Here is a 27,719-nt window from a genome sequence, read left to right as displayed (position 1 = left end):
TTTAATTATGCCAATAAAAATATTTAATAACTAACTTTTTAGTCTATTGAATTTTTGTTATAAAGTTAACCATTACCAATATCGCTGATATTATTAATGTATGCTATAGAATATTATAAACTAATAATATTTGTCATAAAGAAATGAAATCAGGACTTTAGCCCTGATTAGTTTGCCACAGTTATATATATCTTGTTTATCTGGTGATGGAATGAATTCAAAATCCCTTACTGCTGAAAAATTTTTAACCTTTATTGAAAAATCAAATAACAGCTTGCTCATGTGATATTTATTTCATTTTTAGCATTAAGAATTTTAATTGCTTCCAAGTAATTGAGGCACATATAGAAGTATATACCTGTGTTTCCATCTATCTGAAATTATTGTAATAATATGTAAACTAAAGTATTCAAATAGATGTACAAGCTTACCAAAAAAAGGTCCTTCAGCAAGTAAAAAACCAAAGAAAATATCCCTAAAATGGTGATTCTCTATCTTCCATTTCTTTGCTTCTTGTAGTCACTTTAAAAATCTGTATGCTATAAATCTCACTTTTCCCAAGAGGGGATTTTTGGATATTTTATATACAATCTTTTATAGTTGGTATGTGTAAAAAATAGCTGTATGAATATAATCAAGGTGCTGAACTACCCCTGAGCACACTTGTTGAATAACTCTTTAAAAGTAACATTTAACAGTAATATTACTAGAGAACGTAGAGATTATATATGCTGTCTAGTAGAAAAGAAATTCTCTGCTACCCATCTTGCAAAAGTGGAATTTCAAAGATAAAGTGTTCGTGTGCTGTTTTGCTTAGCTTTTGGAAATGTTTCTAAAAAGAGGCCTATTTGCATTTTATCTAACAAAATATTTAAATGTCAATTTAATTATTTAACTATTGAGTTGGGAAAGCTAAAGTACAGATAAAGGTAAGAATTTTGGTTGAGATGTGAGGGTACTTTCTTGTGTCAATAAGGAAGTGTATTTTGAAAAAAAAATTTCACTATTACACAAATGTATATATTGAAAAGAAAAATGACATTGAATTTTTTGACATAAATTTATGTGTGTCTGCTGCCTTCAGACTTCCGACCAGTGATGGCAGTGCTTCTAAGGGCAAACAGCAAACCAGTGAACCTGTACACATTTTAAAGAGATCATTTGCGAGAACTGTATCAGTGGTGAGCCATTTTTTTAAATTTCAGCTTTTCTATCCAAATATTCAGTTTTATTTAGCCTCGCTTCTAAGATTTTATCTCAGCATAGTTTTATGAACTCACATTCGGTTTTATATTAGCATTGATATTCCAGATTAAGGACAATTTGCACTTTAAATAATGGGAAAATAAAGATGCTGACTATGATTTTAACATGCCTTGCTATTTCTGAAATAACTGGTGGCTTTTTCTAATAATTTGTTTATGAATAAATGTGCTCAAGGGGTGAGAAAGTGAAAAAAAAATTAGGGATGGCGCTGAACAAAATGTTACCTTTATCATTGAAGAACTATAGATGACCACACGTCATTGAATTATTTGACCGTTCCCATGCTACGTTTAAGGATACACGATACTCTTAGAGTTACTAGTATAGAATGGGCTATCAACATGTTGTAATTGCAAGACCTTGTTATATCTGCTTAGAAAGTCTGAGTTAAATTCTTGCTCTTTCACGTCCTAGCTGGGGATTTTTATGAAGTTAGCTAAAGTACATGATAGCATCATTATGAATTTATAATGAGATAAGTTGTATAAAAACGATTTTAAAATTGTAAGACTTTATGTGTGTGAATTACTAACACGTGGTAATCTCTCATGTTGGTAAAATGCATAGGCAAATGCTTTTCCCTTTTTTTAGTTTTTTCAACCACAGATGAGTACGTGACCCTAGTAGGGTGAAGTAGAAATAAAACTATATTGAAAGTTCATTCAAGTTCTTTCCCTCTCTCCCTCTTATTGCTGTATATAACCACTATTTACTTTTTTTAAGCACTGGTACAGAGAGAAGCGCGGGAGGGTGAGAGAATTCACCAGAGCCAGAGCGGGGGAACAGAACAGGCAGACTGACTAAATACACTGCTGAGGGGAGCAGCGCGGGGGATGGAACCCACGCTGCAGAGGCTGCGGGCAGCTTCGCAGCCCAGAGCTCAACTGCTGTGCCACCAGGCGAGGCCCACTATTTACATTTTGATGTCTCTCCTCCCAGATCATTTTTTATATATACACAGATTTATTAGTCTGTATATATAGTGTGCTATACAATCTTGTTAAAGTTTTGCATCTTCCTTTTTAACAAATGTCATGATATATGCAATGGTCATCTTTGTTAGTGTTTTGGCTCTCTCAATCTTTTCTAATGTTTGCATGGTACCATGAAACAAGTTTGTTTCTTATATTTACTGTTATTAACCATAATACTTCTTTGATAACTAAGTACTTCTTTGTACTTATGTGAATATTTCTACTGGAAGTGTGTTCATTTAAATTTTGATATATATCATTATTTGACCTTCCAAATGAGCTATGACAGTTTGCAGAGCAATGCTTTGAGTAAGAGACTTGTAAGAATTTTGACTCCTTGGTATCTTTGCTTTCTTTTATTATTAATATCAGTTTGGTTTTTTTTTTAATTCAAATAAGTGTCTTTGAATCTCTTGTGACTTTTCCAGTCATCTCTTTTTTTATGCTTAGTAATTCTTCTGTATTTATATCTGAGTGGTTTTGTGGTCATTGGTAATTATTACCTTTATATATAAGAAACTTATTCAATTACTTCTTTAAAAGGTTAAATTATAAACTCTCATTCTTTTATTACCATTCCTAGAGGGCCAGAATTTGGCGGGCATGAGGAGATAAGTGCTTTTCTCTGAGATTCATAAAATATTTCTCATCATATAAGCATGATAAAAGTTACAGACCAACTGGAACCACAAGGGATGCCCAGCATCCTAAACACAATTCTAGAATCAAAAAAAAAAAAATTCAGATAACAACTCTTTAGTGTTTTCTAATAATTTTTATCTTCTGTTAACTTGTTTATCAAAATTGTTTATAATTTATATTTCTAATTATAATTTATAATTTAAATTTTTCTATGTAGATATAAAATAATTTGCTGTTGTCACTGATACCTTATAATAAAACACTTGATTATATTTAAAAATTAATTAGTGTCCAAAATACTTTTTGTTTATCTTTTGTTTATTTACATATTACAGTGACAATTAGAGTTTTTCTTTCAGATGACCATGTATTTATGAGTAGCGTTCATTTTTTTTCTTTTCTTAATGATAAACTAGATAAGTTGGTAGCAGGAAAGCTTTAAAATGAATTTTTAAGTAGGTAAAAACTGGAGAATGTTGTTTTATTAAATACATAATTGTTTACCTTTTTGGGGGTTCAGATTTCAAATATATTTCTGATGGCAACTTAATGAGTGAACTGTAAGGATGTTGTTTGGCTTACCAAAACTGAACAAAAATATTTAAGATGAAATTCGGAAGTTGAGGGAGACTCCCTGGTGACATAGGGGTTAAGTTTCTGCTCTGTCACCACTGTGGCTTTAGTATGATCCCTGGCCAGGCAGACCTCTCCTGTCTCACTTGCTGCTCCCCTTAGCAGAGTATTTCAGTAAATCCGCTGCCTCCTGTGCTCCCCACTTTGTCTCTGGTGAATTCTCTCATCGACCGCACCTCTGGCCTATACCCCACTTCTTCTATGCAAAAATGAATAAATCTTTATAAAACAATTTGGAAGTTGAATGTCATTCCATTTGATGATTCAGTCTATTATATAATTTGAACTAATTGTTCTCTGTTTTTCATATTCTGGATTAGGAATGTTTTGAGTCCTTGCTGAGTATTCTTCATTGGAGCTGGACCACCTTAGTCTTAGGAGTTGAAGAACTTAGAGGATTAAAAGGATTCCAGTTCACAGCTACACTTCTAGATTTAGAGAGACTGCGCTTTGTGGGTACCTGTTGTCTGAGGTTATTGCGTGTCTATACCTGTGAGATTTACCCAGTGTCAGGTATGAAGCACTTTTTAAATGAATTTAGGGAGAAAGTGAGACATTGAGAAGGTTTACATGTAAAATCCAGAGGGTAACCTACTCCAAAAGTGAGGGGAGAGAGTTGGCTTGCTGTGTTGTTTATGTATTTACTTATAAAGAAAAATGATTACGTTGTCATTCTGATAATAGAAGTTCATGTTAAGCTAAAATTTAATATTTTAACCAATTGTTATTTTAAAAACATTTTGTCAAATAGAAATAGAACAACTGATTTGGACTGAAATGCTGAAACTAGTTGGGTTATTTTGCATTTAGAGTTACAAAAGAAATAATTTTGGACCACATTTAATCTCAAAATTGTTTCATTTCTAGACTATGAGTCCTTGTGCTTTTTAGCTGTTAGGAAATTACTTGAATTATATTGAGTGCATATTTACTTATATGTATTATTTTATTTAATTAACATACATATTTATAATTTTATATTAATGCATATTTACTGTTTTACTTAATTAACAGTCTCCTTTGTTCCCTCAAAGCTACAGGAAAAGCAGTTGTAGAAGAAACTAGCAAATTAGCAGAATGTATTGGAAAAACCAGAACTTTGTTAAGAAAAATTTTATCAGAAGGAGTTGATCACTGCATGGTGAAGTTAGATAATGATCCTCAAGGATATCTCAGTCAACCTTTGAGTCTCCTAGAAGCTGTCCTTCAGGAATGTCATAACACCTTTACTGCCTGTTTTCATTCCTTCTACCCAACTCCTGCCTTACAGTGGGCTTGCCTTTGTGATCTGCTGAATTGTTTGGATCAGGTAACATAAATCTGTTAAATATTAGTTGAAAATGTATTAATTTATCCTCTTCAAGAAAATTAATTGTATTTGCTTCTGTCTTGCTTTTAGAAAAGTTAAATTAGGAAATCATTCTGATATGTGATTTAAATAATCAAAATTAAATCAAATTGAAACAATTAAAAATTAAAAGAATTTTTAACATGAGATCTACCTCTTTACAGTTTTCAAATGTAGAATACAATATTGTTGACTGTAGGTACAACATTGTACAGATCTCTAGCTTGTGTTCTTTTTTTCCATCTGAAACTGTATATACCCATTCAACACTAATTTTCCACCTTTCCACTTTCCCCTCCTTCCAGTTCCTGGCAACCTCTCTTCAATGCTTCTCTGATTTTGAGTATATTATATATCTCATAAAAATAGAATCCTGTAGTGTCTATCTCTGTCACAGATTTTGTCACTTACTGTAATGTCCTCCACATTTGTCTATGTCAAGAGTGGTATATTTTCTACTCATTACTCAGGCAAGATTATTGCCAGGACTAAATTACTCTCTCAACCCGCCCAGTCTAATAGAATTTTTTGTTTCTTTGCTACTGAACAGACTTCAGTGATATTGGTTTAAATATATAGAATATTGCTTTACTTTTAGCCTGACTTTGTACACAAATATGTGGTGAACTAAGTAACATGTACATGATTTTTATTAATTAGGATATCCTGTATTGATAAGCTTTTTAATTATTTGCTAGAAAATTTTACAAGTGGATTACTAGTTTTTCCCAATAAACCATGCAATGAATGCAGTTAACATAATTTTGAGTTGTTATTATAGTAGAATAATAAAATTATGCTATAGTAACATTAATGAAATGTTATAGTAGCACATAATTACAATTTTAAAAAATTTATTATTTGAGGAAAGTAGTTTCAATCTTGTCATTGCAGATGCTACAGATGTATACTAATTGGGATCTTCTTGATGTCTTGGAGAATAGTGCTAGAGAGGACTGTGATTCTGAGACTATATAAATGTATAAACTCATTTACTAAAGGAAGCTGATTTTTCTTCATTATCTACATTGGGTTGTAACTTAAACTTTCAAATTTAATACCTTCAAAGTATTGATGTAATGTTATTCTATGCCAACACAAAATGACTGCTAGAAATTTTGATTTTTGTTATGATTTAAGTTTGAGTACCTTTTGTATATCCAGAAACTTAAATTATAATGGTGCAGTATTTCTTTGGTAGTTGAATATTTTTGTTTTTAAAAGGATATCCAGGAAGCAAATTTCAAGACGTCGAGTAGCCGACTCCTTGCAGCTGTTATGTCTGCGCTGTGTCACACTTCTGTTAAGCTGACTTCCATATTCCCTATTGCATATGATGGAGAAGTACTGCTACGATCAATTGTTAAGCAAGTTAGCACAGAGAATGACTCAACGCTAGTTCACCGTTTCCCCCTTTTGGTAGCACATATGGAAAAACTCAGCCAGGTAGGTTTTTCTAAAATATCTTTTTATATTAAAGGGATGAAACTGTAAATTGATGAGGTTTTTTTTTTTTTTTAAGATTTATTTATTTATTTATTTATTTATTTATTTGTTTATGCAAGCACTGGGTACAGTCAGAAGTGCGGGAGGGTGAGAGAATTCACCAGAGCCAGAGCGGGGAACACAACAGACAGGCTGACGAAATACACTACTGAGGGGAGCAGCAGGCACAGAAGGGGAGGTCTGCGCACCATGTAGGACCCTTGCCGGTGGCCAGGGAAAGAACTAGCACTGCAGAGGCAGCAGGCAGCTTTGCAGCCCAGCGCTCAACCACTGCACCACTGGGAGTCCCAAATGGATGAGTTTTTATCTTGCTGCTTATTCTTCTCTTGTATCAGTAAATATTCATGTATCACAGTAAGATATAAAATTAAGGGCAAAAATTCTCATGTTTACATATAAATAAGCAGTCTTTTTTTTAATTGCTTATTTTGAATGATTGCTAATCTATAAGAAATTTGAGTGTAGGGCCTCCCCGGTGGCGCAGCGGTTGAGCGCTGGATTGCGAAGCTGCCCGCAGCCGCTGCGGCGCTGGTTCGATCCCCGGCTGCTCCCCAGCCACCAGAGGAGGGTCCCACATGGCACGCAGACTTCTCCTGCCGCCCGCTGCTCCCCTCAGCAGTGTGCTTCGATCCTTCTGCCTGCTCTGCTCCCTGCTCTGGCTCTGGTGAATTCTCTCACCCTCCTGCGCTTCTGACTGTACCCCGTGCTTGTGTAAAATAAATAAATAAATAAATAAATAATTTAAAAAAAAGTTTAAGAAAAAAAGAAATTTGAGTGTATTAAGCAGTGAATTCTTGTATTTTTTTCTACTGAGATACTTGAATATAAGTTACAGACAGTAACCAATCTTTTATATTCTGATGTAATATTTTATATTGCCAAGGTAGAATTCTAAGGAAATAAATAATTTTTACAACATTTTGCCATATTAAACAAGCATTGTAAAGCAATAGTCATAGGAAATATTCTTTAATAATCCCCTCTGGTTTATTAGAAATTACTAGGAAGGAAAAATTAAATACTCAAATAAAATTACTAAGTGGATCAGAATTTATCTTTAAAATAAAAACATGAAAAGTAGAAAAAAGAATAGTCATCCTAATTATTGTACAAAACCAATTTTTTTGTTGACAGAAGTAACATATTATGAGAACATTTCACTGACATATTCAAAACCAAAAGGCAATTGTAGGACAGGAAGAAAATCTGTAACTAATATTACACCTTTTATAGGATCCTAGGAGAAATAATAAAAGAAATGTGAGAGTGACTGTAGAGAGTAAGTCACTATTGGAAATATTTCAGCCTTATTATTAGTTAAATATGAATTAAATAAAATTCTATTGAGGTACCACTTATTTGTAAAAAAAAAAAAATTTTCTCTCTAATTCAGTGCTGGTGAGACTGTGAGGAAATCTAGAAAACTTATAAATGGTTCATGACTCTATGTACTTAGTCTAAGTAATCCTTTTTCAATATTTATGCAATTATTTATTGTTTACTATTTATTGGGATCTTATATAATAAACAGGATAGTAAAAAAGATAATTGTGTTTCTTACATTAGGAGTCTATAAACTAGAACGTAGTTTTGTAAGATAAATCAGTTCAGTATTGTTTATGATGAGTATTTACAAAAGAAATTAAAAGAAGAAATATTAAGAATAAAAGCTGTGTGGGTATTTTATAAAGAAAAAGAAGAAATCTGATGAGATCTTTAAATGTTCATCACTATATGCAGTGGTTGAATTTGGATATATCAGCTTCTATATGAGTCAACCATTAAACACAACTATTACATCTAATATCAGGGCAGATGTTTTTAAAATTTTAAGGACAGCAGTGTATATATACTATAGTATGCCTTTTGCATTCATTCTACAGTTAATGTATACATACAGTAACTGTAGAATGAATGCAAAAGGCATACGATATTTTGAAATACTAGGTAGTATGTAATTTTTTGTGGGGGGTTATTTACTTATTTATTTTCTTATAGCATTGCTAATTTTTGGACAGTATTTCATTTCTCCCCTCAGGTGTAGTCCCCATAGTTCTGCCACCACCATAAACTGAGAAATGAAAATATCGCTAAGTGATACTTTTTTCAGCCTAATATTGTACATTAAGAAATATATTGAAAATTATTTATAATAATGCTCATGAAAATTTTAATTGAAAAGTTACTTCATTTCCTCTGTGGATTCAAAATGTATTCATTTACATATATGATTTGCCTTGGAAAGAGTGATTTAATTTTCAAGCTCTTCTTCACTCCCAGATTTCATGACTTTATAAAAAACTGTTGAATATGTTATATATACTGTATCTTGTAAAGCAGTATACAACTTAAGTTAAGTGGAACAACTTGCTTGCTCAGGGGACAACAAAGTGATTTTGATAGCTGAATCATTCCAAATAGTTCCCCTGATTATCTCAGGTATGAATCTTGTGCTGTAGAAAAACCTTTTAAAATAAAGAGTTTTATCTTGCCTGTCATACAGCATTGTTTTTAAAATGTTAAGTAAAAAAAAATTAGTGAGAACCACTCAAATGAAAACACATACCTTATAAATGAGTGGTACCTTTATGTTTCATAGAAACTAATAAAAGAACTTCTAAATGAAAAGTAGATACAGTGATTCCATGTACAACCAGGTAAATTTATAGGCATAGACTCAAGTCTAAATTTTAAGGATATCTCCAGTCTAAATGTTAAGGGTATCACAAGATTTTACAGCTGAGTACTCATGTGAAGGAAAACAGAGCATTATCCTGGAACTGTTTCTTTTCACATATTAGAGTGAAGAGAATATCTCAGGGATGACAAGCTTCCGTGAAGTTCTGGAGAAAATGCTAGTTATTGTTGTGCTCCCAGTCAGGAACAGCCTGAGAAGAGAAAATGAGCTCTTTTCTTCCCACCTGGTCTCTAACACCTGTGGATTACTGGCCAGCATTGTCAGTGAACTGACAGCATCCGCCCTGGGATCTGAGGTAATGAGTTACATTTTGAGATTTAATAATAACCACTTTTTAAAGTTTTTACTGCCCCCCCCCGTATAATTTGACTTTGTAGAAACTAATTTTAATCCCACAGTATTTGTGGGATTGAAGCTAAACTGCTCTGCTTCAGTGTTTTCTCAATTGACTGTTTTGCCCTTCCTTGTTCTTCTTCCCTGTTATTACTTGCTTCATCTCATCAGCTTACCCAGATGTCACAATAATACAAAGTATATATTATCTTTATTTGTCCCGTCTCACAGCTCCACCACCATGTCCCAGTAAAAGCAAAACTATTTCACATTGTTGGGTAGTGAGTATTAAAGAACAAGTAGGATTACTAATAACGAACATCAGATGTGCTAATGGTTAAGCGGTTCAAACCTCAGCTTTGCTGACTTGACTGGTCCTAGACAAATACATGTGTATAATAATTTTTATCTAACATGTATCACAAAGTTTTTTAAATATAGTAAAACTACACAAAAATTACCATTCAAACAATTTTTATTTGCAGTTCAGTGGCATTAAGTACATGTACATTGTTTTATAGTCATTATCACAAGAGTTTTTAAAAGGGTCAAATACTACGCTTGAGAAAAACACTTTGAAACATTTTGAAGTGCCTTTACATTTTTTAAAGTAACTTTTTCACTGCCTTATTTTAATAGTTTATGTAAATGTTTTGACTGAAAATGGTAAATATTTCTATTTTTTCCTCTAGATTGATTGTGAAGCTCATGCATAATGTAAGATATATCATTCAAATCACTGCTTAATTACTACCATGTACTCAGTCTCCCCAGGTCTCAGGTTTCTTGCCAAGGAACTACTTTTTACTTTTTTACTTTTATAACTGCCCATCTTTGCTCTTTTCTTACTTACAGACTTATTTAAAATCTATTCTGAATTAACCCATTCAGTCAAACAGCCATTTAGCTTTTAGAATTTCTTTTTTTTTTTCCTTTAAAGATTATTTATTTAGGACCTCCCTGGTGGCGCAAGGGGTTAAGACACAACCTATGAAGCTCTCCGCAGCACGAGTTCGATCCCTCGACTGGCCAGGGAACAACCCACATGGCACAGCAGACCTACTTGACTTGCCCGCTGCTCCCCTCAGCAGTGTACTTCGGTCAATCTGCCTGTTCTGTTCCCCACTCTGTCTCTGATGAATCCTCTAATGCCCCACACCTCTAGCCGCTGTTCTGTTCCCCACTCTGTCTCTGGTGAATCCTCTCACCCCCCACACCTTTAGCCAGTACCCCAGCTCTTGTATGCATAAACGAACTGGGGTATAGGCCAGAGGTGCAGGAGGTGAGAAGATTCACCAGAGACAGAGTGGGGAGCAAAGCAGGTGGATTTACTGAAATCACTGCTAAGGGAAGCATAGGGCAAGACAGGTGAGGTCTGCTGTGCCATGTGTGGGTTAGCTCCCTGGCCATGGTGATAGTGCTGAGACTTAACCCCTAGGCCACCCGGAGGCTCCCCTTTAGAATTTCTAAATAATCTCATGTACCTGGGTAAATTTTAGTATCTCAACCTGGCAAGCTCTTCTATTTCTTGTTAGTCCATGTCAACAATTTTAAGTTTTTTTTTCCTTATTTGTTTCCCCTATGATTAGCTTCTCTTCTATACTAGACCCTAGAGAAAATGTCTGTACTACATAGGCTCCATTCTGAAGTTTTCTATGTATCCCCTTTGAAAAGAAATACCCAAAATTGCAGAGTACTTAATCTACAACCTTGGGAGTTTCCAAAGACCCTAGATTATATAACCATATTTTTCTTTTCCAGATCAGTTTCCAATTCTTGCTAGAATCATAAATTTCAATTTTGCTGCAATCAACTTAGATAAGAACTAGATTCTATAATTAAAAATAGTGATTCCAAACCAAAATAAGGTCCCCACTCCTCTTTAATGAAAGTCTTCAGTTAATGAGATTGTGAATGTGTATGTGTATGTCTTTTCAAATATTAAATGCAAGTTAACATATCACTATTGTATGTAAGTGGTATTCACACTTAAGACACACAACATTGTCTTCATATGAAGTTTTATTTGAAAAGTCAGATAACAGAAGAGATAGTTTGACTGAGGAAGAGTGGAAATGAGTTCACCTCTTTCTTGAATACCCATCTCCGTATAATTCCTAGAGTTCCATGTGTAGTCTAGAAACTATTGATGTGTAGAATTTGATGAAATCTTTACCTCTTTTCAAAATAGTGATATTTTATTTGGTTATGAGGTGATTTCATTCATTTGGTTATGAAGTATGTAGTTTAATATAAAAGAAGAAAATACTGTCAAGTGATAATTGTTAAGTTACAATGATAAAATCTATAGTTGTATTGCTGGTTAATCTCGTGATGGAATGTACCTTCAGGAAGGTGTAAAGCCATTTGTCAAATGTAGATTATTTTACTGACCTTCTTTCAAAACCTTTGGATAGTTTTGTTAAATATGTATTATTAGCCCTCAGGAACACACTACTGACATAATTGCTTTTGTTGTTCACAGGTGGATGGACTTAATTCTCTCCACTCTGTGAAGGCTAGTGCTAACCGGTTCACAAAAACAAGTCAGGGGAGAAGTTGGAACACTGGGAATGGGTCCCCTGATGCAATCTGTTTTTCAGTAGACAAGCCTGGAATAGTTGTGGTTGGTTTCTCAGTCTATGGAGGAGGTGGAATTCATGAATATGAATTAGAGGTATTGGTCGATGATGTAAGTACCTCTCTCAGAGTGCTCATCTTACTCTGTGGGTTGTGTATCAGGACTTATCATAGTGTGATATCCAAACCTTGAGGCTTTTTAGCACATCCCTCATAGATGAATGACATTAAGGAAATTGAAAGAGAATGAATCTGCTTATTTGCTTGTGTAGTATCTTGGATCACTCCTACATCATATTTAATGCACTTCCAGGAAAGATTTTAAATTAAAAGACAAGAATTTATATAGCTAAACCTCCGATTACAATTCATGAGTAATTTTTTTGCTAATTTTTCAACAAACAAAAGGAATATGCAACTGAAATTCTTAACCTGTGTTGGTGGCTCAATAATGTTGCCATGGAGCATTGAAGAGTGATTTCTTTTTTAAGATTTATTTATTTATGCATAAAAGAACTGGGGTACAGGCCAGTGATTGGGGGGATGAGAGGATTCATCAGAGAGTGTGGAGAGCAGAACAGGCAGATTGGCTGAAATACATTTCTGAGGGGAGCAGCAGGAGAGACAGGAGAGGTCTGCTGCACCAAGTGGGTCAGCTCCCTGGCTGGCTGCAGATTGCTGCAGATTACTGATGCTTGTGCCACCTGGGAGGTCCCAAAGAGTGATTATTATTAAAAACAGTATTACTGGTTGAACTCTATCTTCCTATATTTCTCTAAATTATTTAGAGTACATGAGTTTTTACAAATTGTATTATAGTGGGATGCAAATGTAGCATGAAAACCATTTCCTAATAAATAGTGCCTATTTGTATCTTGATTCTTTTGAACAATTAATTTTAATTATTTCCCTACTTTTTTTAGCCTCTGTAATTAGATATAGCATACTACTTAAGAAGTTGAAATTATTTTAAGACATCAAATGAGAAAAGCTCATTTTATAATGTGGGTTGTTGACTCCTCAGATAAAAGTGAATAGAGTGTCAGAATTTTTTTCTTTAGTGTATATTGGGAAATGCTAATGGATAATTTTTATATGCTAGAGGAAAAAAATGCTTAAAAACAATCGTTAATTGTAAGAGAAAATTATTTACATAAATAAAATTAGGAGTGTATCTACTTGTTTTGTTTTAATTAGAGTGAGCATGCAGGAGATTCAACTCATTCTCACAGATGGACTTCTCTAGAATTAGTCAAAGGAACCTATACAACAGATGATTCACCCAGTGATATAGCTGAAATCAGACTTGACAAAGTTGTTCCTTTAAAGGTAATTTTAACAATAAGTTTCTTTTGTAACTAACAATTATTATGTAGTTTACTTAAAAATAGTGATAAATATTCCTTTATGTGGTACTTTAAATGTTTAAATATTTATATTCCTGGTGTACTATATGCTAATTTTTCAAAAAGATCTCTTAAAGTCTCATCCAGTTGATAGTATTGTTAGGTTTTGGAGTCAAACAGGTCTAGCTTCAGACTAGCTTCAGACTTCTGCTCTTCCATTTACAAGCTCTGAGAATTTGGACATGTCCTTATTTACCTGCTCTGGGATTTACCTATAGATTGGGAAGGATAATACCTGGGTAAGATAATACCTACATTGTAGCAGTATTCATGCTTGTCTCAATGTCTAGGCTAGTATAAAAATTCAGTCAGTAGTCTCTCTTTCCTTCTCTTACTGCACCAAAATTCATTTAAAAAACCAGTGGTCTTAACAGATAGTAATAGCTATTAAAGTCACCACTTTAATAACTTAATTGTCTGGCAGTAAATATTTAGCAAAATAGAAATTTTAATCAATGTTAATTATTAATTGAGTAAATTCTGAATTCAAGAATAATAATTTCCGTTATTCCATTGGAAGAATTTTGGATAAGGTAAGTTCATAAGAGACATCACCAGAAAAAGTTTAGATAGGAACTAGGTAGACTGAAAAGCCCAGAAGCCTTATTGTGAAGTTTACATCATGGAGCATAAAGCACCAGCATCTACATCTCACATTTCCTGGGTGTCATATTTTGGACAACTTTTTATTATGGACATTTTCCCCCATGTCTGCCTGCCTATCTGTTTCTTTCTCTGAATGTCTCTCAAAGTAAAAATATGATAGATTCAACACTTTCCCCATGTTTAAAATAAATCAATAGTTAGATTAAGCAAAGAAACGCAGTAGCTTATGTATTTAAAATCTTTCATTATGGCTAATACTCTACATATGCCTAAGATCAATAATTAGAGTCACATCACCTATATTCACATCTTAGGTCTACCACTTATTAGCTCTGTGACTTTGGGCAAGTTATTTAACCTCTCTGTGAATCAGTTTCCTAATATGAAATAGACATAATAAGGGCACTTATGAGGACATTTTGAGACTTAACCAACCTAGGGCAGTTTGTGTTAAATAATAATCCTCAATAAGTGTTAGTCATCCTCTTTATTAAAAACTTAGGCAACTAAAATGAACTATAAATGTGACAAATTCAGTATATTTGCCCAGTTTACTGCTAGAGTTCCTTTTATATATCCTCTGTACATTATAAAGAAATATAAATAAATTTTATATCTTTATTGTGAAGGAAAATGTTAAATATGCTGTGCGCTTGAGGAACTACGGAAGCCGTACAGCCAATGGAGATGGAGGAATGACCACAGTTCAGTGCCCCGATGGTGTGACGTTTACATTCAGCACGTGCAGCTTGAGTAGTAATGGCACAAACCAAACCAGAGGACAGATTCCACAGATACTCTACTATAGGTAGGTGTACACATAGAGATAAGGGAACTATGTTTAAGTAGAACAACATAGACTTCACTGCCAAGTTAAAATAAAGAGCTAAATGGGTACTTAGATTAAGTTGTACAATGTATCCTCTGTGCATATACTTGTGCTAAGTCATATAAAGAGAGCTTTTATAAATTCAGTGTTTACTGTAAAGGTGAATGTTTTTAAAACATTTTTAACCATAATTTCTATAATGTTAACATTTTAATGTACTGGGCTTGTATGCTGTTTGTTGTCACTTTTATAAAAGTTTGCGGTCTGCAATTTCAAATTTAAATGAAAGTTTTAAACTAGTCTACAGAATATTTTGATGCCTATGAATCTTATACCTACCAACCTAGCCCCTTAGGCTCTAGAATATATAATGCCATGTTTCATGTGACATTTGTAACAAAAACCATTCTTTCTGTAAATAGAGAATGATAGTACTTTTACATTTTAAAGAAATTTTTAAGTACACATTTCTCACTGAGTCTGAATTTTTCTTGTGGCAACTTAGCTGGAATCTTAAGTAGGAGTGACTCATTCTTGTATTGGTCTCCAGCGTGACTCAGCATCGTTCAGTGAAGTTGTAGATCACTTTCAGAGACTTGCTGCTTCCTCTGTTTCCTTCATATACAATCTGATGACACTGCCTAGTTTTCCCTGGTTATGGATTTTTTTGCTTTTCTCCATGTGAAATAAAATAGAAATAATAAGAGTTAAAATTAAAATCTACATGGTGGCAATTTGCAGCTGAATACAAGATCTTGTTTGTCACCCATCATGAAAAACTTCTTCATTCATTATTGAAATAGTATTTTTTTTTCCAAAAGATAGATTAAAAATGACATGCAAAGACATTACATATTTCAAAAACCTAGGGAGCTCCTTGGAAACGTCTGCATTCCAGACTTTATATCATATACAAAGCACAGTATTTGAAATTTTTTTGTGCTTTCCACTAAGCAGTAGGTACCCTTAGCTTTAAATTTTAAAATTAATTAAATTTTAAAAAATTAAATTCACTTATCTTTAAATATCATCCTATTCTTATAGCTCCCGGGTTTCGGGTTTCTATATGTCTAACTTCTGTGTCTTCTGAGCCCTCAACTGAATATTGAAGTTCCTCTTTGATATCTGAATTTGTGTGGCAGTAATGGAGATTGTGATGAAAATTACTAGGTAGTGAACACCTACTGTGTGCTATACAGTATTCTAGCTGCTTTACCAGTGTTATTTCAGCTCATTTTCATGTTAATACCGTGAAATAGATGTTTTTCCTGTCCCTCCTCTACAGATGAGGGAACTGAGACACGGAGTGGCTAGACAGCTTGACTAAAGTCACACAGCTAGAAGTTATGATCCCGGGTTTTATGCAGGAATTTGGACTTCAGATGTTCTCTCTTAACCACTATACTACACATATTCTCTTTAAGGAGAGTTGGCCAATAGCCATTTTAGTTTAATGTATCCATAGTACTCCTCCCACCTTGATTGTATCACTTATATGTGGAATATAGAAAAGCAAAACAAAAGGGTCAGATCAAGCCAAACTAAAAAACTAACCCTTGAAACCTAACTGTGGAGTGGGGACAATGGAAGGGGTGGAGAGGGGTGAGCACAAAGAAGGGAGGGTGCAAAGGTGCCTGTGGTGGGGGACTGTGGTTCTTCTGGTGCATGCACTATGACAACAATGCCAGAAGGAGGAATCCTACACTTGTGTTATGGAAACAATGATGTAAACTCTAAACTGGTTTCCCTTCTTTCACTGTTGCTGTCAGTTCTGCATATTGCAGCAGAGTAATCTCAGAAATTTAAAACATTTCAAGTCCTGCCCTTGTATAAAATCCTCTTACAGCTACCCATTCCTATTGTAGTATCACATGTATGGTTGTTACTGTGGCCTACAACTTCACAAGCTCTCTTCTTTACCTTTCCTGCCTTGTGACACTCTGCTGTTCCTCTTTTTATTCTGGGCAATCCTGCATTCATTTTATGCAGAACTCACAGTCTTCTTCCCATCTGAATGTTTATCTTGCTATTTGTTTTCCCTGAATACTTTCCTCTTGGTTTTTTTCTTTTTTTAATGCAATTTAGGACTTTGTTTAATGTCAATTCCTAATTATGTAAAATAATTTTGTCTTAATTCTGCTTTTTTTTCCTTCAAAGCCCTATCCTTAAAATCACATGTTTACATACTAACTTTTAAAACTTTTTATATTTAAATGGGGTCATATTCTCTAGATCTGAATCCTAGAGTTAGATCATTTTTTATCTACCTTATAACATAATCTAGTGGTGTTCATCTTATAGGAGTGAATTTGATGGAGATTTACAATCCCAACTTCTGAGTAAAGCCAATGAAGAAGATAAAAACTGTAGCAGAGCTCTCTCCGTGGTAAGCACTGTTGTTAGAGCTGCAAAAGACCTCTTGCACAGAGCTCTTGCTGTGGATGGTAAGACTTTTATTTTCTTAATAGACATGTTTTAGATGATATTTACTCTAATTAGTATGCAGTTGTGAAAGAGGAGTCATGCTGTAGAACCCCAGTGTGCTATATTCAGTATTGATCTACACATCCATATGCTTTCATTATGGATCAGCCATACTTTCCATGATCTAATGCAGAATATTTTAGAATGTTCAAAAGCTATTACTTGGTACTCTTTTTTTTTTTTTTATTTAATACATTAAGAGAAAAACTCTCGATTCAACTGAATCTTTGCTTTATCCTTTCTTTAGCACTCAAAAAGCATTTTGTTTTTTCCTATAGGAAAAACATGTCCTTTGTTTTTTTTTCTGCATATCCTATTTCCAATAATGGTATCACCATTCACCCAAAGTTCTGGGTAACCCTAAACATCTCTCCATATTTGTTTGTCAGAGTTGAGCTCTGTGAGCTCCTCCACTGGAAACTCTTCAGTTTGTATGCGCCCCTCTAAACATTCTCCCATAGTTCTGAGTGCCATGGTGCAGGTCCAAGTCCGTTCTTATGGATGCACAACATCCAGTAATCTCACTGCCACCTTTCTCCCTGCTCACCCAGCATCCTCTCTCCCCACACACACCTACCCCTCCCCACCACCTAGTTATTTAGTCATCCTCCACTCTGGAAGCAAAATTAATATTTACAAAAAACACTCACTGGTACTTGCCTTGGTTTACTGTTTTCTGTAAAATATGTTTCTTTGTCTAGTTACACATCAGACTCACCTTGCTTGGAAACTTGCTAAAAATAAAGAACTCTGCTTCATCCAAACTATGGGTTTAGGTTGGGCTAAGAAACAGTGTTTTATAAATAAATGCCCAGCCTATTCTGATGCAACAGCAGATATTGAAACAAGTGTTTGGCAGTAATTGGTTGTAAATATACAGGTCTTCACAGCCTAGAGTCAGCTTATATTCTCAGCATCATGTTCATGGATAAATGTTTAAAATGTCCATCAGCAAAGGGCTTTCCTTGGAAAAGTAGAAGATTCTACAGTTTAATAGCGAACAATTTTGGAATGTTAATATGTGCAGGTATTGCTCTAAGCATTGACTCACTTAATTTTCACAACACTCAATGAGGGAAGTAGTTATTACCCTCTTTTATAGATGGGTAACGAGGTATACACAGATTAAATGATTTGAGTAATGTCACATATATCACCATGCAGGATGCAAAGAACTGTGGCTTAAAATCATTACTGCTGCTCTACATGCTTATCCTGGCTCTCTCATATTACAGATACATTGTTTGAGGTATAGGGTACTTAAACACTATGTGCTTTGGTTTTCTCTTATAAAAAGTGGGAATAATAAGTGTATGTTACTGTGAGGATTAATTGAAATAACACATGTAAATAAAGCCTTTAGAATAGTGCTGGTTCCCTTATAAACTCAGTCAGCATTAACTATAATTTTGATCAGAAAACAGAATGTAAATTTCACAGTAGCATAATACATTACAGTGAAGTCACCTTCTAACTATAGTTTTACTACCTTTTTTAGCTGATGACATTCCAGAACTGCTTAGCTCTTCCAGTCTGTTTTCCATGCTGCTTCCCCTTATTATAGCCTACATAGGACCAGTAGCTGCTGCTATTCCTAAGGTATGTAAATTAATGCTCTAACTTTGATTGTTTTTTAACCATCTTTTAGACTGTGTAAATTTCCTTAAAAAATACTTTAATCTTCCAATATTTTGAGTACAGGTCGCAAACAAAGATATATGTGTTAAATAGTAGAAGTTATTAAACCTCTCTATTTTTAGTATTGTTTATGGGTTACTGTGTTTACTAACTGGTTTTACATTTGAAGAATTTGGGAATGATTAATGAGAAATGTGTAAAGAAAGATTTACTGAATTATTTTTTTAATTTATGAGACTAATGTCAAATCATCATTGTGAAAATAGAAATATGTAAGTACAGGAGTATTTTAAATTTAAGACATTTATATTCAAGACATGAAAGAAATAAAAAACTTGATTCTTTGACATAATTATTGAGTAAAACTTAGTTTATTGCAGATCACAAAAAAGCAGAGTGCTTAAAAATGCAGATGACTTTTTTTATATAATATCTAAGACATGTAATATAAATCCTTATTTCCATAGGGCAGATTTCCCTTTGAATGAAAATCTAACTGGAAAACACCTTATATGGAAATTCTTAATAACAAGGATAACCAACAATGATAGTAATTAATAATTTTTAAAAAACTTTTATCTCATTTAATCATTTTTTTATACTAGGTGGCTGTAGAAGTGTTTGGCCTTGTCCAACAGTTGCTTCCCTCAGTTGCCATTTTGAATCAGAAGTATGCACCTCCAGCATTCAATCCTAATCAGTCAACAGATAGTACCACAGGAAACCAACCTGAACAAGGCCTCTCTGCCTGTACAACCTCTAATCACTATGCTGTCATAGAGAGTGAGCATCCCTATAAACCTGCATGTGTGATGCATTATAAGGTAGGCACTGATTCCTAGGAAGAACTTAAATTTAAAACTTGCTTTGATGTTTTATAATAATATCTTAAAGGGTCCTTTGCCTCTAAGTGTGACTTCTTTTTATGGTATTTAAATTTAGAGAATCAGCAGGTTGTTTGTTAGGCACTACCAGATATACAAAAGGGTTAAGTCAAAATGTTGGCTCTTAATACAGTTTCGTAGGGTTTCTGAGAGTTGTTCTTATGTCTTTTCTATAAGTACAGTCCAATTTATAATGTTAAATTGCATATTATATATTATAATAGCAGTGTATATAAATATTGAAAGTTGAAAATTGTATTTTTTGATCTACTATTATTTGTGCCTGAGCCCTGCAAATATACATACACAGTGTAGGACTTCAAGTACTCCAGTATACTATACATGACATAAAAAATATACATATAAAGCATTTATATATATTATATTCATAATTCTTATTCTTTACTTTTAAAAGTGTACCATGTAAATTAAGGAAGATTCCTCTACCTCATCAATTTATATGTAAATCTTTATGTGCTTGTAAGATATCCTGCTTCTTATTGTAGAATACGGTAAGCATATGAAAGTACAGACTAGTACAGTGTACCACATTTACCTGTCACCCAGATTCAGCAGTTATCAACACTTGGTCAAACCTGTTTTATGTATATTCCACGCCTGCTTTGCCCCTTCCAGTATTATTTCAGTGCACATTCATGGATATTTCAGTATGTATCCCTAAAATACTAGGATCTATTAAAAATAACCATAGTATTAGCACATTGACAGAACTAACAATTCCTTCATCTCATCAAATAATCACATTTTTAATTCTTTGAATTAAAATTCACATGAGACTGAAACATTGTGATTGGTTATACCTATTTAGTTTCTTTTAAGTTATAGGTCTCCTACCACTGTCTTTTTTTGTTTGACTTTTATTTGTTAAAGAAATTGGATCATATGTCTTTGTTGGATAAAAGCAGCTTGTCTCCTGAATCCTTTAGGCATATCAGCATTCATAACATCTTTGCTCTCTGGTATAAGATGATCCAGCCTCATCTTAAAATTTCCTACCTTAGATTAGAAACCAGCCATTTTTTCTAAGTACCATGGTTCTTTTTAATGGTGCTGTTACTTAAGAGCCAAAACCTAGCATTTGGTAATGTTCTTTTCTCAAGTTGGTCATTATTTGTAGATGTTTATAATACCCAGAAATAGAACATATACTCACATATAAACGTGTTTATACACACAGGCACATTTTATATATATATATATATGTGTATGTATGTATGTATAGACAGATTTATGTGTATATGTATTTTTAAAGATAAAATATCTCATTAGTTTGTATTAATGATACTCATTCAAAACAAGGATCAGCTGAATCTCTCTAGAATCCTTGTTCTTGATGACACTGGGAATATTACAATTTTACTATCACTTAACTGTTCCTTTACACTGTGTGGGTCTTTGGGTGTGTCCCAACTAGGATGTGTAGATAAATGACGTTAAAATAAGTGACAGTTATCAATTACTGTGTTTAAGGTTGGAATAATCCATCTGTTTGATTATGTGTATATTGGATATACATTTGGAGTCACTTGTTTTATTTTAGATTTTTAGGAATTGTTTTCTAAATCTTGATTTAGCTTTATTTTGAAAAACTTCAAACCTAGAGAAAATAGTAACAAGATTTATACAGTGAATACTTATATGCCTGTCGCTTATCAGTTAATATTTTGTCATATTTAATGTATATATATATATATATTAATGTTGAACCTTTTGAGAGTAAGTTGTGAACATCAGGACTCCTCACCTTGTTCTTACTGTGGTTCACCTTGTATAATCATAATACATTAATCAAATGTAAGAACTTTAACCTTGATGCAAGTATTGCTAGCATAATAAAGAGTAGTTTTATATCATTTTGCAAACTAAATACTTTGTCAGTTTCCCCAAACGTGGCATTTATAGCATTTTAAATATCCAAGTACAGGATCCAATCTAGGCTCACAGTTACAGTTAATTGTCAGATCTTTTCTATCTCCGTTATCTGAAACAATTCTTCAGCCTTTGTCTCTTATGGCATTGCTGTATTTGGAGAATACAATCAATGATTTTGTAAAAGTATCTTTTTAGTTGGATTTTATTGATTGCTTTCTAATGATTACTGAGGTTACATATTTTGGGTGGCAACACTACATAAGCAATGTATTCTCAGTGCATCCTGGCAGAAACACATAGTCCCATGATTAAGATGATGATTGCAAATTTCTTCATCACTTTTTTTCTTTGAAGTTGTCTATGGGTAGATAACTGGAAATTATGTAACGAATATTATTCAAAAAAATTTCTATAAGTGGTTAGTCTTAACCAAAACACTTACTGCTATATTAGTTGCAAAATGACAGTTCTCTAATTTTATTATTCCTTCCTGCAGGTGTGCTGTTTTAATGGCGTTTTCCCACCCTTTATACTTTTAATTTTATGTATTTATATCAGTATAGACTAAGATTCTCTTGTTGTTTACTGTTATAATCCTTTAACATCATTTATCTTGATGCTCAAATTTTAATTAATTGGCCAGTGGAAGTCCATTCAAACTGAAGTCTATGTCCTTTGAACTGTGTTTTTATCAATTTTTGAGCACTCCTTACTAATTCCAGTCAGTACCATAAAGGTCTTCCCTTTATACCCATTCTGTTTGTGTATGCAACTATGAATAATAAAACTACTAAGTATTATTAGTGGGTTTCTTTGCAAAGTCTTACCTTTAAAATAAATCCCATTTTACATTATGCAATAAAAGTAAATATATTCAAAATTTACTCTTTATGTATTGTGTGTAGGAACTATGTGGTAAGTTTAATAAAAGCTTAGGTTTGTTTGTGCTAAATTTTGAGTTTTTTCCCTTGATTTACTGATTTAATTTTACTTTTTAAATATGTAAGGAATTAACGTCTCCGCAAGTAAAATTATGCAATGTAATATACTCAGAATTCTAAGTTCTTCCCATTATCCTTTCCTGTTTCTCACTCCAGTAAGGATCCCGGCTTATCCTTTCTCTGTTCTTTTTTTGATAAAATGACCAGAGGTATAGATGGATGGATACATGAAAGGATGGATGGATGGATAATTGATGATGGGTGGATAACTAGATACCTAGATGGAGGAATAGATGTAGTCTTATTTTCCTTCTTTATCTCAAAAAAGGTAGCATACTACATATACTATTTTGTACTTTGCTTTTTAAAAAATACTCTGTATAGAAATCAGTCCATATCCATTTAAAGAGGTCATCCTCATTCTTGTTTACAATTGCATTACACTCCACCATGAAGATGTATTGTAGTTTATTCAGGTAATTTCATGTGTGACAATTTAGTTTTTTTTTTTTTTTCTTTGGTATTTTGCAATAACCTCATGCTTTGTTTGTTTGCTTGTTTGTTTGTTTTCATATTGATGAAAGCATATCTTCAAAATAAATTCCTAGAAGTGGGATTGCCAGGTCACACAAATATAGAATGAGGAGTCTTGTTCTTCGAAGAACTGGGGTTGCTGATTCAGAGGGTGAATGCATATATAGTTTCACCAGAAGCTGACATTCCCTTCGAAAGAGATTATATTGTTTTTTGTCCTCACCATCAATGTATGGGACACAGCCTCCCCAACAGAGTATGTGATTAAACACGGAGTCTTTTGCGAATAAAATGGGAGAAGTGGTGGGTGAAATGGAAACTCAATTTAGTTTTAATTAGCATTTATTTTATTGTGAACAAGGTTGAGATTTTCATGTAATTGCCATTTGTATATTCTCTTCTATGAAGTGTAAATTTATTTAGCTCATTTTTCAATCATTAGTTTTTTCTTTTTGGTAGCAGTATGTGGATATTTTTAGATTAATATAATACTTAGGAAATCTTACGGGTCATATCATATCCTATAGCCAATTCATAGTTTACTATTTAACATGGTCCTGCTTGACTATAGTTTGATTCTGTGACAGAATTCTTAATTGCCATGACAGTGACAGAAGCTTAAAAAGTAACCTTAAAAATAATTTGGTGTTGGGCCTCCCTGGTGGCGCAGCGTTTGAGTGCTGAGTTGCGAAGCTGCCCGCAGCCTCTGCAGCGCCGGTTCGATCCCTGGCTGCTCCCCGGCCACCAGAGGAGGGTCCCACATGGCGCGCAGACCTCTCCTGCCGCCCGCTGCTCCCCTCAGCAGTGTACTTCGGTCCTTCTGCCTGTTCTGCTCCCTGCTCTGGCTCTGGTGAATTCTCTCACCCTCCCGCGCTTCTGACTGTACGCAGTGCTTGTACGTATGTATCAATAAATAAATCTTAAAAAAAAAAAAGTCAATAATATGATTTAAAAAAAATAATAATTTGGTGTCATCATAAATTGGTATATTATACCTTACCTTAGGAAAATACTAACATTTGGCTTTTATCAAGTTTGTTTGTAAATGTTCATATGTATGTACTTACTTTTATGTTTATTCTCATGACATACGAAGTTGGGAGGGTTTTTTTGTTAATGAAAAACATTTGTAACAAATTCTATGATTTGGGGTAGATAATATAAAAGTGACTACAATCTTGCATGTTGATATTGTTCATTCCATCAATATCTTTATATTTTTCTTATCAAATTATATTTTTATTTACTTGCTTTTATTCCGGGAATACATAGTGAACAAAATGGAAATTTTATTTTGTTATTATAAACTATTCCACAAGAAAAAGCTGAATGTTTATGGAAATTAAGCATCTGTGTGAATATTTTTTAAAATATCAGTATGTGCTCACAAACATTATTACTATAATATCAACCAAATGTTAAGTAGAAAGCAGAAGTTATTGTAAGTTTGGCATAGGGATGATTGGTGCTGAACACTAATACTTTGATTTCTGATAATATTTACTGTTCTGTTAATTCTTAACTTTGGAGTATGTTGAAAGCATCATCTCTGTAGTCTGATGTCCCATTTATTTAAAAAAAAAGCAAAAATATGATTCTTCCTAGCAAATACAATTATCCTATGGCCTGTTGACCTTAGGTGACATTCCCAGAGTGTGTACGATGGATGACAATTGAGTTTGACCCTCAGTGTGGTACTGCACAGTCCGAAGATGTCCTCCGTTTGTTGATTCCTGTCAGAACTATTCAGAATTCAGGATATGGACAAAAGTTAATATCTGTCCATGAAAATCTTAATTCATGGATAGAATTAAAGAAATTCTCAGGATCTTCTGGGTGGCCTACTATGATTTTAGTGTTGCCAGGTAAGTTAATTTTACTCTTCTTATGTAGATGGTAAAATAAATACATTTGTAATAATGTATATTTAGTAAGGATATATCATCAAAATGCTTATTTTGTTTTTAGAATAATGTATTCAAAACCAAATATCTATCTGGATTGCAGTTGAGGAATAAAGATGTTATAGGCAGGAGCATTGTATGACAGGGTTTTAGAGGAGAGACAGTTTTGAGGATTTGGTGGGAAAAGATTAGGTTGATCAAAGTAAAGAGTTAATATTGAAGAGTGTCTGTATTTACTCAAACTATGGAAGAAAACAAGTAAGACCTTTCATTTTCCTACTAAGTGTTGAATGTTGAGAAATCACTAAGAACTCCTTCCTTTCAAGAGAATTGGTGAAACAACTTCTGAGTTGTGTTAGAGTTTTTGTTTTCAGTCTTTTAAGGGGAGAGAGAGAGAGAGAGAAAGAAAGAGAGAGAAAGAAAGAGAAACAGCACGTAAGTGAGGGCAAGAGCACACTTTTGTTATATTGTTAAGTGGTCTCTTCCTTGAAAAGAAAGTTTTTAAGTTTTTAAAACTACATGTAGAACGTTGTGTTTTTACCGAGTAACCATAACTTGTAATCTGCCATGCTAACCAATTTGAATTCAGAAACTTCCTTTCAGTCAGACCTGCCTTGTTTGTTTGTAAAAAAATAACAACAATACAAAATACAACAAAACAAAAACAGACAACTACAAATCAGAGACATCCTGCAGGGGAGGAGGAGGGAAAGGGATCAGAGGGAAGGAGGGAGGAACACAGGGGACTGGGGTGATGGTGCACGGGTGCATTGGGGAAGGAAATTCTATGGGGACTACATCTGAGGGGCCGAGGAAAGCACATGATTTTAAAAATGAACAATGATGTAAAAAATAAAAAATAAATTATAAAAATTAAAAAAAAAAAGAAAGAAATCAGACAAAGCAAATCTCCAGGGTATGAGTTTGCTCACTTTGAAACAGAAAGAGCCAGTAAGGGTCATCTCAGTAGCTGACAGATTACTGAAAAATGATTGCTATCATGACTTAAATATGACATTTGATTAAGGAGATATTGTTCATAAAGAAAAAAACCAGTTACTTTGGCTAGTACAGCACAGTTCCTAGTGCTGTTTTTAGCAATTTTGTTAAAGTAGATATAGGAACTCCAAAAGCCTAGGTTTTAATTACCTGATTTGTAAAGCTACCTATCTTGAGAAGAATAAAAGATAAGGAAATTTTAATAACATTGTTTCTAACTTTGAACTCAATATTAACTTTTTTCCCTTAGGAAATGAGGCACTTTTTTCACTAGAGACTGCATCAGATTATGTGAAAGATGACAAAGCTTCTTTTTATGGTTTCAAGTGTTTTGCAATTGGATATGAGTTTAGTCCTGGATCTGATGAGGTACGAATGAATTATCCTCTTATTCTTTTAAAGACGATTATATTTCTATGGGCTACTATTGACTTAAATTGTATTTTCTGACTATATTTAAGAAGTCCGAAATTTATTTATGGTAGAGGTGTACATTTTAAGATGTTCTGTAGTTTAATTTTGTACATTGGTCTATTTTTGCTACTTTTATTACATTGAAGAGAATGAACTCAAACCTACTAAGGTGGCTAAACCCTCCTGAGCAAATAATAAAACCTTATTTCACAGTGGGACTAACTAAATATTTCTCCTAAATATTTAAAGTCTTGTGATAAAATCAAAGTGAAAGAAATGATCATGTCTTCTCAAAGTAACAAATGGAAAATTCTTTGGACAATAAACCTGTAGGCTTGAACTTTATAACCAACTTGAAACAAAATGCTGAATCTTAGCCATCAGCTAACATATGCTTTCTTCTTGTTTTAAAAGTTATACTCCTATGCAAATCACATTTTGTTGATAGTCTATATTATCATCCAAACAATTTTCAAAGCAGCTGATAGTCTTTTTTTGCAATTCTACAGGGAGTCATTCAGTTGGAAAAAGAATTAGCCAATCTTGGTGGAGTTTGTGCGGCAGCTTTGATGAAAAAGGATCTAGCACTTCCTATTGGTAAGTCTGGTCAAGTACTAGGTGTTGGTTCATTATATTTTTTTTTTTCAACTTTAAGAATAGATTATGTTTATGGAAGAACATTCTAAAAGTAGGTTAGCATAATGAATTCCATAATTATATGCACCAATGAGCACAATCTGCTTAGTATACTGGTGGTTTGGTTTTTTGAAATGAAGGTAAAAAGTATCTGCTAGGCTTTTTATTCACATATGCACACAAACACCTCCTTGCACAAATATATATATATAAATATAAATATATATATAAATATATATATATAAATATATAAATATATAAATATATATATATATATATATATATATATATATATATATATATATATACTGTGTGCCAGGCACTGGGCTAAGCACTGAATAATAGTATTTATCCAAAAGTTTGAGGTAGTTGTTAAATATTATAGTGGACATATAGACAATTGGATATTCATTATCTGGAGTTCAGGGAACACGCAATAGAAATGTCATTTGAACTTAGCTGATATTTAAATACCTGGGATCATATGAAAGATGAGCAAGGAAGAGAATGCAAATGAGAGGAAAAATGTAGTTCAGGATCAAAGCTGTGATTTTCCAAAATTTCAAAGATG

At 33.4% G+C, this 27,719-nt stretch overlaps 1 protein-coding gene across 2 annotated transcripts in view; it reads left to right on the top strand.

The window, feature by feature from the left end:
- MYCBP2 (MYC binding protein 2) overlaps positions 1-27,719 on the top strand; it is a gene marked incomplete at both ends in the record, with an annotated part of 205,740 nt that overhangs the window by 87,535 nt on the left and 90,486 nt on the right. The window contains 14 exons of one of the 2 annotated variants that reach the window (XM_084234986.1): positions 1,085-1,181; positions 3,836-4,028; positions 4,550-4,824; positions 6,097-6,309; positions 9,171-9,362; positions 11,886-12,092; positions 13,178-13,309; positions 14,622-14,800; positions 17,123-17,265; positions 18,804-18,904; positions 19,549-19,767; positions 24,835-25,060; positions 26,349-26,467; positions 27,022-27,109. In XM_084234986.1, coding sequence (XP_084091112.1) covers positions 1,085-1,181; positions 3,836-4,028; positions 4,550-4,824; positions 6,097-6,309; positions 9,171-9,362; positions 11,886-12,092; positions 13,178-13,309; positions 14,622-14,800; positions 17,123-17,265; positions 18,804-18,904; positions 19,549-19,767; positions 24,835-25,060; positions 26,349-26,467; positions 27,022-27,109 — 2,384 coding nt within the window. Of the gene's footprint in view, positions 1-1,084; positions 1,182-3,835; positions 4,029-4,549; positions 4,825-6,087; positions 6,310-9,170; positions 9,363-11,885; positions 12,093-13,177; positions 13,310-14,621; positions 14,801-17,122; positions 17,266-18,803; positions 18,905-19,548; positions 19,768-24,834; positions 25,061-26,348; positions 26,468-27,021; positions 27,110-27,719 lie in introns of both variants that reach the window. The other variant, XM_084234987.1, reaches the window with a different exon arrangement.

Source organism: Talpa europaea, assembly GCF_964194135.1.
Source record: "Talpa europaea genome assembly, chromosome: 6".
NCBI lineage: Eukaryota > Metazoa > Chordata > Mammalia > Eulipotyphla > Talpidae > Talpa > Talpa europaea.
The sequence above is the reverse complement of the archived record's forward strand: the minus strand, read 5'-3'. Positions and strand labels throughout refer to the sequence as shown.